The sequence below is a fragment of the Phaethon aethereus genome, assembly GCF_964289735.1.
Source record: "Phaethon aethereus genome assembly, chromosome: 23".
Taxonomy (NCBI): Eukaryota; Metazoa; Chordata; class Aves; order Phaethontiformes; family Phaethontidae; genus Phaethon; species Phaethon aethereus.
Window position 1 is genome coordinate 7,529,583 of NC_138599.1, and position 12,395 is coordinate 7,541,977.

Genomic DNA, 12,395 nt, shown 5'->3' on the forward strand with positions numbered 1-12,395 from the left:
TGCTGTGCTGAGCCGAGCCGGGCTGAGCCGAGCCGTTCTGGGCTGTGCCGACCCGCGCAAAGCCGGGCTCAGCCGTGCCGTGCCGGGTCGGGCGATGCTGAGCTGAGCTGGGTCGTGCAGAGCCGAGCCGAGCCAAGCCGAGCTCAGCCGCGCTGAGCCGTGCTGGATCGGGTCGTGCAGAAACGAACGAAAGCAAGCTGATCCGACCTGAGCTGAGACGGACTGTGCACAGCCGAGCTCAGCAGAGCTCAGTCGAGCCAAGCCGAGCCGAGCTCAGCCGTGCAGAACCTTGCTGGGTCGGACCGAGCCGAGCCGAGCCGAGCTGAGCTGAGCTGAGCTGAGCCGGGTTGCGCACAGCAGAGCCGCGCTGGGTCGCACCGCACTAAGCCGAGCCGACACGCACCGCGCCCGAGCCGAGCCGAGCCGAGCCGCGCCGAGCCGCGCCGCCGGGATGCTGCGGTACCTGCTGAAGACGCTGCTGCAGATGAACCTGTTCGCCGACTCGCTGGGGGCCGAGGGCTCCAACTCCTCCCGGCCCCTGCCCGGCGCCGACCGCAGCCTCGCCGCGCTCCACGGCCCCGGCCTCGGCGCCGGCAACGGTACGTGGCCCGTGTCGGGTCCCCCGGTCCCCGGTCCCTGGCCCTGGTCCCAGCGGTGAGGCTGGAGACAGCCCGCAGCCCCCCAGCCCCGAGCCGGCATCCCACCGGGACTGGCCCCGGGCCCCCAAACCAGCCCCGGGTCCCCAAACCAGCCCGGGGTCCCCACGGCGGGACCTGCCCCGTGTCCCTGGACCGTGAACCCGTGTCCCCAGGTAGTCCCTGTGACCCCAAACCCGGGCTGGCGCCGTATCCCCCGACTGGGAGCGACCCCATATCCCCAAACCGGCCCCTAGACCCCCAAACCAGCCCCGTGTCCCCAGATCCCTAACGGGGGAGCGACCCCCTGTTCCCAAACTGGCCCCGTGTCCCCACACTGACCCTCAGACTGTGAACTGGGACTGACCTGGTGTCTCCAAACTGCCCCCGTGTCCCTGGACCGACCTCCAGGCTCCAAATCAGGACCAGCACCGTGACCCCAAACCATCCCTGTGTCCCCACACTGACCCCCTGACTGAGCTGTGAGAGGTCCTGTGTCCCCAAACCTGTTCTGTGTCCCCAAGCCAATCCCCAGACTCTGAGGCAGGACCAACCCAGTGCCCCCAAACCAACCCCATGTCCCCACACCGAACCCCAGACACTGAGCCCTGGCTCAGAGACCCCGTGTCCCCAAACTAACCCCATGTCCCCAAACCAGCCCCATGTGTCTCCAAACTGGCCCCGTGTCCCCAAAGTTGTCCTGTGTCCCCAAACCAGCCCCATGTCCCCAAACCAGCCCCGTGTCCCCAAACCCGCCCCGTGTCCCCAAACCGGCCCCATGCCCCTGAGCCGGGAGGGAGCAGGGGGCAGAGGGGGGGCCACCTGCACTGGCTGCGGGTGCCGGGGGGTGGGGGAGGGGGTGTCCATCTGAATTTGAAGCCTTTTTTGAGCTTTTCCCCCCTCTTTGGCTGATGGGTGGGGGGTATCCCCAAACCCCCTCGGAGCCCCCTGCCCTGGCGCAGCCAGCCGGGCACAGGAGGGGGCCTGGCCTGACCCCCCGCTCATCCCAATTAGCCACCGGTCCCAGCTGCGGCCCCTCGGCCCCCGCTGCGCCCCCCCCACACCCCGCCCCACGGGGTACCCGGTACCCCGCAGCATCCCTCCCCGTCCCCATGGCAGCTGCATCACATCCCCATGGCAACACATCCTGCCCACCCAGGGCGCCCCAAATCACAGCCCGGCCCCCCGCACCTCATGCTCAGGAGCCGGGGTGGGAGCGTGTGTGCACGCATGTGCCAATGGGGACACGCGTGTGTGCGGTGTGCACGCGTGGAGCTGCGTGTGTGCGCACGTGTGCACACACACGTGTGGATAAGTGGGTCAGCGCAGGTTTGTGCGCCCCACCGGAACACGTGTGTGTGTGCACGGACGCGCACGCCCATGTGCGTGTGCAAGCGCGTGTGCGAACGCATGTCTGCGTGTCTGCATGCCCCTGCGGGAATACGCATGCGTGTGCATGCGCCTGCGTGTGTGTGCAGCTGCATGTGTGCACACCCCTGCACGAATGCCCATGAGCACATGCACGTGCGTGTCTGTAAGTGCACGCACGAGCGCAAACACGTGTGGATGCGCGCGTGCCTGTGCGTGGCTGCACGCGTGCTCACGCACGTGCGCATACGTGGATGCACTCACACGTGCGTGCAAGCTGCATGCCCGGGCGTGCACACGCACGCCTGGGCGCGCGTTGGCGTGTGCGTGCGCGCAGCTGGTCTCCGTGAGAGCAGTGACACTCGGTGACCGTAGCCCGAACTGCGTTGCCAGTCGTGGTTGCCACTGGGGACACGGGTGGGCCACGCTGTCTGCACCCAGCCGGTCAGACCCCAGCATTAATGAGCATTAATTACCCCAGCATTAATGAGCATTCATTAATTCCTATGCCCCAGCGGTGGGGATTTTCCTGGAACAGCCCCACAGACCCAAGATGGGTTTTTTTTAACTTAAAATTCAGGATTTCCTGCAACCTGGAGTGACCAGTTCCACTGCAGAAAATCATCACTTGCAGCTGATGGAAAAAAAACCCCTTTTTAGGGGATTTTAGCCCCAACCCAGGGATGCCCAGTTGCAAAGGGGCGTTATTGGGGGCGGAGCTGCTTTGTCCCCCTGTCTCCACCCCTGTGGGTCCAAGGTCCGACACCCTCCCGGTCCTGCTGCCACCCCAACAGCATCCATGGGAATAGAGTGGTCTGAGACCTGGCCACACTTCATCTCACGTCCTGCTCACTGAGCAAAGCAGGCGATGGCGCCAGGAAAGCGCTGTGCAAGCCGATGGAGGATGCTCAGCCCCTCAAAACCCCCCTCCCCGCCTCCCTGGGGAGGGGTCAGTGGGAACCACCCCCCCTATTTTTTTCACGCAGAGTCCTACCCTCAGCTGGAGGACACGGCGCCCCGAATCGTGGAGCACCCCACGGATCTCCTGGTCTCCAGGGGGGAACCGGCCACCTTGAGCTGCAAAGCTGAAGGTCGCCCGTCCCCAGCAGTGGAGTGGTACAAGGATGGGGAGCGGGTGGAGACGGACCGCGAGGACCCCCGCTCCCACCGCACCCTCCTGCCGGGGGGGTCCCTCTTCTTCCTCCGCATCCTCCACGGGCGGCGGGGGAAGCCCGACGAGGGGGTCTACGTCTGCGTGGCCAGGAACTACCTGGGGGAGGCCACCAGCAGGAACGCCTCCCTGGAGGTGGCCGGTGAGGAGGGGGGGGATGCTGGGGGGTGATTTGGGGGTCTGGTGTGGCGCCTGGAGGGGCACAAAAGCCCCAGGTGTGGCGGGGGCGAAGTGAAAAGCGGCACAAATAGAGGAAAATAAGTGAAAATAACGCGGGGGGGGGAATGAGAAGAGGTGAAAAGAAAGGAAAAGAATTGGAAGTAGACAAATATAAGTGGAAATAAATAGAAATAAATGGAAATAAGTTAATCCGTGAAAATAAGTTAAAATAACTGAAAATAACAATTGAAAGGAAGTAAAAATAAATGAAAAGAATTGAAAACAAATGGAAAGAAATAAAAAGAATTGAAAATAAGTGAAAAGAAATTAAAAGAATTGAAAACAAAAGAAAAGAAATAAAAAGAATTGAAAATAAATTGAAAGAATCAAAAACAAATGAAAAGAAATAAAAAGACTTGAAAAGAAATTAAAATAATTGAAAACAAATGAAAAGAAATAAAAAGACTTGAAAACAAATGAAGAGAATTGAGAACAAATGAAAAGAAATAAAAAGAATTGAAAAGAAATGAAAAGAAATAAAAAGAATTGAAAATAAAATAAGTGCAAAGAAATTAACATCAGTGAAAATAAATTGAAAAAAGCGAAAATAAATTAAAATAAGTGAAAATAAATTAAAATAAAGGAAAATAATGTAGCTGGTGCCCCCCCCAGCCCTCCCCACCTTGGGCCGCCGGGGGGCTCGGGGACACCCACTGGTCCCGCTGAGCCGAGCCTGAGTTAGACCCAGGACTGGGGCGACGCCAAAGTTAAATCCAGACCAGGCTTAGACCCGGGTGTGATCTTAGCGCAGTCACCCGAGATTACTGGGGGGGGGTGTGTCAGGGCTAGATTTGGGGGGGTTATGCCCCACACCGGGGTCGGATCCAGATCCTGCCGACATTAAAATCCGCATCACTGAGCTTTATTACCTCCGCGCGGGAAAAGAGGGGGCGTCCCCAGCCCCGGGGGTGCAGGGATGGGGAAACTGAGGCAGGGCTGATGTCATGCCCCCCCCCAGTGCTGCGGGACGATTTCCGGCAGCCCCCCGGCGACGTGGTGGTGGCGGCGGGCGAACCGGCCGTCCTGGAGTGCGTCCCCCCCCGCGGCCACCCCGAACCCAGCGTCTCCTGGAAGAAGAACGGCGCCCGGCTGAGCGACAAGGACGAGCGCCTGACGGTGAGGGATACGGGGAGGGGGGTGTCCCCCAAGAACAGGGTTGCGGGGGGCGCTGAGCCCCTCCCCGGTTGAGCGGGGCTGCCCGGCAGATCCGCGGTGGGAAGCTGATGTTGGCCAGCGCGCGCAAGAGCGACGCCGGCGTCTACGTCTGCGTGGCCACCAACGTGGTGGGCGAGAGGGACAGCGAGCCGGCCGAGCTGGTGGTCTTCGGTGCGTGGGGAGGGGGACGTGGGTTTTGGGGTGTTGTGGGGGGGCGGGTGCCGTCCCGGCGGGACTGACGGCCGCCCCGCAGAGCGCCCGGCGTTTGGCAAGAGGCCCCTCAACCAAGCGGTGCTGGTGGAGGGGACGGCGGAGTTTCCCTGCGAGGCGGTGGGGGACCCCCGGCCGGCGGCTCGCTGGCGCAAGGAGGAGGGCGAGATGCCGCCGGGGAGGTAAGCGGTGGGCGAGGGGGCCGGCGCGGTGGGTGCCGGGGCCGGGGGGGTGTCTGCGGTGCCGCCGGGCGGCATCGCTGCGTGCCAGCCTGGAGCGCTCGGAGCGTCTCGCGTCCCCGTCGCACCCCGCATCCTCACCGCATCCCACGTCCCCGCGGCACCCCGCGCCCTCCCGGCGCCCCGGCGCCCTGCCGGCGCCGCGGCCTCGCGGGGTTCCCCCCCAGGTGGGAGGTGCTGCCCGACAACACCCTGCGGATCAGCCGGCTGCGGGCAGAGGACGAGGGCACCTACACCTGCGTCGCCGACAACAGCGTGGGCAGGTCGGAGGCCTCGGGCACCCTCACCGTGCACGGTAAGGGGGGCCCCGAGGGAGCACCCGGGGGTGCTGGCGGAGCGGCCGGGCAAGCCCCTCTCTCCCCCCGCGCTGCGGCAGTGCCCCCCCAGCTCGTCGCCGGGCCCCGCGACCAGACCGTCACCCCCGGCCAGAGCGTGACCTTCCAGTGCCGGAGCGAGGGCAACCCGCCGCCCGCCGTGCTTTGGCAGAAGGAGGGCAGCCAGGTCTGTCCCGGCCCCGGCCCCGGCCCCATCCCCACCCCCGGCCCCGGCCCTTTCCCTCCGCTGTCCTCCCCCGCTCAGCAGCCCTCTGCACCCCTCCCTTCCCCCCAGACCCTGCTGTTCCCCGGGCAGCCCCCGCACCCCACCGGCCGCTTTTCGGTGAGCCCCGGCGGCGCCATCACCATCGCCGACGTGCGGCCCACCGACGCTGGTTATTACCTGTGCCAGGCCATCAGCGTGGCCGGCAGCGTCCTGGCCAAGGCGCGCTTGGAGGTGGAAGAGGGTGAGTCCTGCTCCGGCAGAGAACGGGCACATTCGGTGCACGAATGGCACCCATCCCCGCACCAAGGTGTTAGCGGGGTGCAAGCGCCGGATTTTCCCCCCTCTTCACCGTAGCAGCGGCTGAGCGCCAACCGCCGGTGATCGGCTGGGGCCCCACTAACCGGACGGTGCTGCCGGTGGGGGCCACGGTGCGGTTGCCGTGCCGGGTGGGGGGCGGTGACCCCCCGGCCAGCGTGGGGTGGCTGAAGGACGGGAACGCGCTGGTGGGTGCCCAGCCCCGCGCCAGCCTGCTGGAGAACGGCACCCTGCAGATCACCGGCGTCCGGGTGAGCCGGCCCGGAGCGAGGGCTCAGGGCACCCACCACGGGGGGCACCCATGGGGTGACGCTGCAGGGATGGGGGGGCTGCAGGGGGGGGAGGGGGGTGCTCTGGGAGGGGATGCCGGGGTGGTGGGTGCTCGGGGTGGTGGGTGCTCAAGGTGGTGTGTGCAAGGGGTGGCGGGTGCTCAGGGTTGGTGGGTGCATCGAGCAGTGGGTTCTCAGGATGGTAAGTGCTCAGGGTTGGTGGGTGCAAAGGGGATGGGTGCTCAGGGCGGTGGGTGCTTAGGTTGAGGGGTGCCGAGGTGACGGGTGCTCAGGGTGATGGGGCAGGAGCTCTTCCCCTTGCAGGTGACGGACTCCGGGCACTACGAGTGCGTGGCCACCAGCTCGGCGGGTGAGACGCGCTGGGGCGGCTCCCTGGAGGTGCAAGGTGGGTGACAGGGCACCACCACCCCGGGGACACCGAGGCACTGGGGACGAAGCCACCCCAGATCCCCGTCCATCTCCCCACAGATGAAGGATCCAGCCTCTCCCCACTCTCCCCTGAGCCCGGCGTCCTCCCCAGGCCACCCTCCACCCCCGTGATCACCAACGTCACCGAAAGCAGCGTCACCCTGAGCTGGAAAGGGAGCGAGGACAGCAGTGCCACCAATGTCACCTCCTACATTGTGGAGGCTTTCAGGTATCCCACAAGCGTTCTCTCCAGCTGCAGGGGTGACGCGGTGGCCCGCTGCTACCCTGCCACGGGTCGCCTCTGTCCCCCAGCAGCCAGGAAGCGGGTGGCCCGTGGCAGACGGTGGCGGCCGACGTGGAGGGTGAGACCCACACGGTGAATGGCCTCGTCCCTGACACCGTCTACCTCTTCTTGGTGCGGGCAGTCAACACCTACGGGCTCAGCGACCCCAGCGGCGTCTCAGAGCCCGTGCGCACCCAAGGTGAGACCCGGAGGTGACGCTGGTGGAGGTGTCCATGAACCCACTACCCTTGGGTCCATCTCCGCTTGGTGACGCTGGTGGAGGTGCCCATGCACCCACCACCCTCGTGTACATCTCCATGTGGTGACGCCCATGGAGGCACCAGTGAACCCAACCACCCTTGGATGCATCTCCACTTGGTGACACCAATGGAGGTGCTCATGCACCCAGCACCCTTGCGTGCACCCCTGCTTGGAGATGCTGATGGAGGTGCCCATGGTCCCACCACTCTTGGGTGTATCCCCGCCCAACGATGTCGATGGAGGTGCCCAGGGACCCACCACCCTCTCATGTTTTTGGCAGGTGCCAGCCCCACACAGCAAGGGCTGGACCCCGAGGAGGTGCAGCGGGAGCTGGCGCAAGTGTCTGTGCACCTGCAGGAACCCGTGGTGCTGCCGCCGGGCGCCGTCCGCCTCTCCTGGACCGTGAGTGCCGCGCCGCGCCGCCGGTACAGGGCTCCCAGCACCGAGCATCCCGCCCCCATCCCACCCTCCCCTTGGGTCCCCAGGTGGAGCGCCAAGCACCCTTCCTTCAGGGCTACCGGGTGCTGTACCGGCAGCGTGGCGGGCGCTGGGAGCAGGCGCGGGCGGCACAGGCACCGGGGGAGCGGGGGGCCCTGCTCACCGAATTGCACCGAGGCCAGGACTACGAGGTCAAGGTCCGACCCTTCTTCCATCACCTCCACGGTCCCGACAGCGCCGTGCGCGCCCTGCGCACCCCCGAGGCGGGTGAGCGTGGGGATGGGGGGGCTGGCGGCGATCCCCAGGGACGCACCCCGGAGGTGACACCCCATGTGTGTGTGTGTCCCCGGCAGCCCCCAGTGCCCCGCCACGAGCCGTCAGCGTGGCTGGTAACGGCACCAGCGTCCGCATCTCGTGGCAGCCGCCGCCGCTGGCCGAGCAGAATGGCGTCATCCGCAATTACCGGGTAAGGGTCCCCTCTGTCCCCCGTGACGCCGTGTCACGGTGTCCCCATGAGTGTCCCCATCACGTCCCCCGCTCCAGATCTGGTGCTTGGGCAACGAAAGCCGCTTCCACATCAACCAGAGCGTGGAGGGGACGGTGCTGGCGACGGTGCTGCGGGGACTCGTCCCCGGCGTCCCTTACCACGCTGAAGTCGCCGCTGCCACCAGTGCCGGTGTGGGCGCCCGCAGTGCCCCTGTCCCCATCCGCATCGGTGAGTCCCTCGTCGCCTCCGCCGCGCCCGTGGGTGGGGGGTGGCAGGGGTCACCCTGCTGCCGGGGGCGGCTCCTCGGCACCCCCACCGCTGCGTCCCCCTTGCCCGTGTCGCTTGCAGCCCCCCCGGCGGAGCGGGACGGGGGGCCGGCGGGCGGGAGCAGCGTGGCCGAGCGTTTGGCCGAGGTGGTCAGGCAGCCGGCCTTCATCGCCGGCGCTGGTGGCGCCTGCTGGGTCGTCCTCGCTGCCTTCGCCGCGTGGCTCTACGGCCGCCGCCGGAGGAAGAAGGAGCTGAGCCACTTCGCCGGTACGGGATGGGCTGCCCCTGGGACCCCCCTGCCCTGGCACCCATCACCCTGCCCTGGCACCCATCACCCCGCCGGCCACGCTGCCTCTCTCTTTACAGCCTCCTTCGCCTACACGCCCACCGGTAAGCCCATAGGTGCCGCAGGGACCAGGCATGGCCCCTCGCCGCCCTCACCCCCACCTCTTTCCGCAGTCGCCTTCCCGGCTCCGGCGCGCGGCAGCCCCAGGTAACCCCACGGTACCCCTCCCCGGGACACCCAGTGCCGACCGCCGGCGTCTCTTCACCCCATCTCCTTGCAGGGCAGCTGCTGGTGGTGGTTACCCGTGGCTGGCGGACGCGTGGCGCGGCGGCGGCGCGGCCGGTGCCGCCGGCTGCTTGGGGACCGCCGAGAGATACTACAATGGTGAGGGGTCGCCATGGGGATGGGTGGCTTGGACGGGGGGCGGCCGTGGCCAAGGCTGACGGAGCCCCTCGCCTTCCGCAGATGCCGGCATCACCCGTTACATCGCCCAGACGGAGCCATTCGGGGCAGGGGCTGGGGAGGGGCCGGTGTACAGCACCATCGAGGCAGAGGGCGAGGAGCTCCGCACCTTCCCCCGCCCCTTCTCGCAGCACGGGCCCCCCTATGCCGGGGGGGGTCCCCAGCCGGTGGATGCTCTGGCCCCCCAGCTGCCCCGCGGCTGGGCAGAGCACGGTAGGGCGGTAGGACGTGTGGGGACACGCACGGGTGCCGGCGGCACGGTCCCCTCCCCGCAGCCCCTCCCTGGCACCCTTCCTCACCGCAGGGGCCAAAGGGAAGAAGCTGGGGCAAGCGGTGAAACCGCCGGCGGTGAGCTGGACGGAGCTGCTGCCCCCGCCGCCCTCGGCCAGCGAGCTCAGCCGCTGCGCCCAGGAGGAGGAGGAGGAAGAGGAGGAGGAAGAGGAGGAAGCAGCTGGAGGGTGAGTGTGGGGAGCTGGGGGGGCTGGGGCATGCTGGCCCCAGCACCCACCCCGTGGCCCCCACCCCTCAGGATGGGGATGGAGGAGTGGTACCGGGGCGAGGATGTCCCTTGTGCCACCACCGCCTCCTCACCCGCCGCCTCCTCCGGCTGCCGATCCACCGCCACGCTGACGCCGTCGCCGTCGCCCCGTGCCGCTGAGGACATCCCCCGCCTCCGCGACTTCGATAGCCCCCGCCTGCCTCGGTAGGAGATGGGCCTCGCTTGGTCCGGCCGTGCCATCGGGGTCTGCAAGTCCCATCAGGGTCCGGATGTCCCACCGTGGTCTGGATGTCACATCGCAATCCAACCATGTTGTCACCATCTGGCCCTGCCACCCCACCGTGGTCCAGCCATGCTGTTGGGGCCCATATGTCCCATCGGGGTCCAGATGTCCCATCAGGGCCCAGGTGTCCCATCGGGGTCCGGATGTCCCACCATGGTCCAGATGTCCTTTCATGATCCATCCGTGTTGTCACCACCCATCCCTGATGTCCGGTTGTGCTCTGGCCATGCTGTCATGATCCATCCGTGTGGGCTGGACGTGGTGTGACAATCCAGCTGTGCCGTTGTGATGCAGCTGTGCCGTCATGAGATGGCTGGGACGTTGCCATCCGGCTGTGCTGTCGTGGCCCGGCTCTGCCACAATCCGGCTGTGCCATCCCAATCCTGGCATGCCACTGCAATGCAGCTGTGGCAGCAGGGGACAGCTGTACCGTTGCAATCCAGCTGTGCGATGGCAATCCAGCTGTGCATCTGCGATCCAGCCATGTGGTTGTAATCCAGCTGTGCTGTGATCCGACCGTGCCACGGTCCAGCTGTGCAGCTGCAACACAGCTGTATGGTTGCGATCCAGCTGTGCTGCCAGCCCAGCTGTGCTGATCCAGCTGTGTGGCTGCGACCCAACTATGTGCTTGTGACTCAGCCGAGCAATTGTCATCCAGCTGTGCTCCAGCTGTGCCGTTGCAACCCAGCTGTGATCCAGCTGTGGCCCTGCCATCCCGCTGTGCCACTGCACGCGCCCAGCTGCGCCGTTGCCGGTGTAGCCGTGCAGCTGCAGTCCAGCTGTGGCCCTGCCATCCAGCTGTGGCGCTTTGGCCCACGCATGCCCTTGCCATCCAGGTGTGCTGCTGCCATCCAGCTGTTCCACCACAAGGCAGCTGCCCCCTGCTCCGGCACAGCGCGGCACCGGGGGGTCATGCCAGCACCGCGGTGGCCACCGAGCCCTCCACTCCACTCCCCCCCCCCCCAGCTTCACCCCACACCCCCTCTTTGGCAGGAGACCCCCGCACGGCGCCAGTACCCCCCCACGGGCGCTCAGCCCCCCGCCAAGTCCGGATGCTGGAGAGGGCCACCCGCCCCGAGCCCGCTGTCCCCCCCGTGCAGGTGAGCCCTGGGGGGCCATTTTGGGTGGGTGGGGGGCTCACTGGCGGGGGGGGGCTGACGCTGCCATCCCCCCCCAGGGAAAACCCGTGGGGAGACCCCGAAAAGTCGCCTGAAGCCCAAATGCAGCCGCTACCGCCGGGAAAAGCTGCCAGGAGGTGAGTGGAGGGGAAAAATGGGGGGTCTGGGGGGGACCCCTGGGGGCTCAGCCCTCTCCTCCCTCTCTGCCGCAGACCTGCCGCCGCCGCCGCTGCCACCACCGGGCGAGACCCCCGGCCCCTCTCCCGAGCGGCAGCCGAGTGGGGCCGAGCGCAAGGTCACCCACCGCCCGCCCCGCGGCGGTAAGCCGGAGCCTGCGACCCTGTGCCAAAGGGGCTGGGGGGTGTCACCGCTGAACCCCAGCCTTGTCCCCTCCTTTGCAGACGAGGTCGTCCCCTACAGCAAACCCTCCTGCCTGCCCCGAGGGCAGGTGTCCGGCAGCTGCTCCACGACGGGCAGCGTCTCGTCCCGCGGCTCCACCGGCTCCCGCGGCCACGGCTCGGGGCGCAGCCGGACGCCGGGGGACCGTGGCGAAGGGACCGGCCACCGCCGCCGCCCGGGTCCCCCATTTCCCTGCCCATCTCAGGAGAAGCGATGAAGCAGAGGGCGAGCCGGTGGCAGGGTTGGGGACACGGGGATGGGGACATGGGGGGAGCGGGGGGGATACTCTTTAATTTCGGAGTGGCACAGTGTAAATAGGGTTGCACAGAACCAGCAGCCGGTGGGCAGCAAGTGCGAGGAGGGATGAGGGTGCTGGGGGGGACAAGGACAGTCAGGATGGACAAGGATGCTTGGGAGGGAGGAGGATGCTTAGGGAAGGATGAGGACCCAGGGGACAAGGACAGTTGGGAGGGATGAGGATGCTTGAGGAAGGATGAGGATGCTTGGGGAGGCCAAGGACAGTCATGAGGGATGAGGAACCTGGGAAGGGACGAGGACGCTGGGGAGGGATGAGGAGGGTGCTCGGGGAAGGCCAAGGATTGCTGCAGGGCAGAGGACACTTGGGAAAGACAAGGTTGCTTGGGAGGGAGAAGGACAGTAGGGAGAGACAAGGAGAATGGTTACAGGGGGATGAGGATGGTGGGGAGGGATGAGGAGACTTGGGGGGGGTGAGGACAGCTGAGGAGGGATGAGGAGACTTGGGGGGGGTGAGGACAGCTGAGGAAGAATGAGGATGCTCAGGAGGGTTGAGGACCCTGGGGATGAGGAAGGTGAGGAGGGATGAGGACACTCAGAGGGGGTACAAGGACATTCAGGAAGGACAAGGTAACTTGGGAGGGATGAGGACACTTGGGAGGGCTGATGATAGCCAAGGTGGAACAAGGATGCTGAGGAAGGACACGGACAGTCAGAAGGAACGAGAATGGTCAGCAGGGATGAGGACGGTTGGGGGACAATGACCTTGGGGAAGGACAAGGACCCTTGGATTAGACAATGGTGCTT

At 66.2% G+C, this 12,395-nt stretch overlaps 1 protein-coding gene across 1 annotated transcript; it reads left to right on the forward strand.

Moving 5' to 3' along the window:
- Positions 1-451: 451 nt before the first annotated feature.
- On the forward strand, positions 452-11,550 carry ROBO3 (roundabout guidance receptor 3; the record flags this gene model as incomplete). Its single annotated transcript, XM_082009954.1, has 23 exons — positions 452-599; positions 2,990-3,316; positions 4,352-4,509; positions 4,599-4,719; positions 4,802-4,940; positions 5,165-5,292; positions 5,374-5,498; positions 5,607-5,778; positions 5,892-6,103; positions 6,446-6,527; positions 6,611-6,779; positions 6,866-7,045; positions 7,382-7,496; positions 7,580-7,799; positions 7,886-7,998; positions 8,076-8,247; positions 8,368-8,676; positions 8,746-8,779; positions 8,853-8,956; positions 9,038-9,737; positions 10,810-10,916; positions 10,994-11,071; positions 11,147-11,550. The coding sequence occupies 23 exons, from the start codon at positions 452-454 to the stop codon at positions 11,548-11,550; spliced, it is 4,317 nt and encodes a 1,438-aa protein (XP_081866080.1).
- Positions 11,551-12,395: the final 845 nt, after the last annotated feature.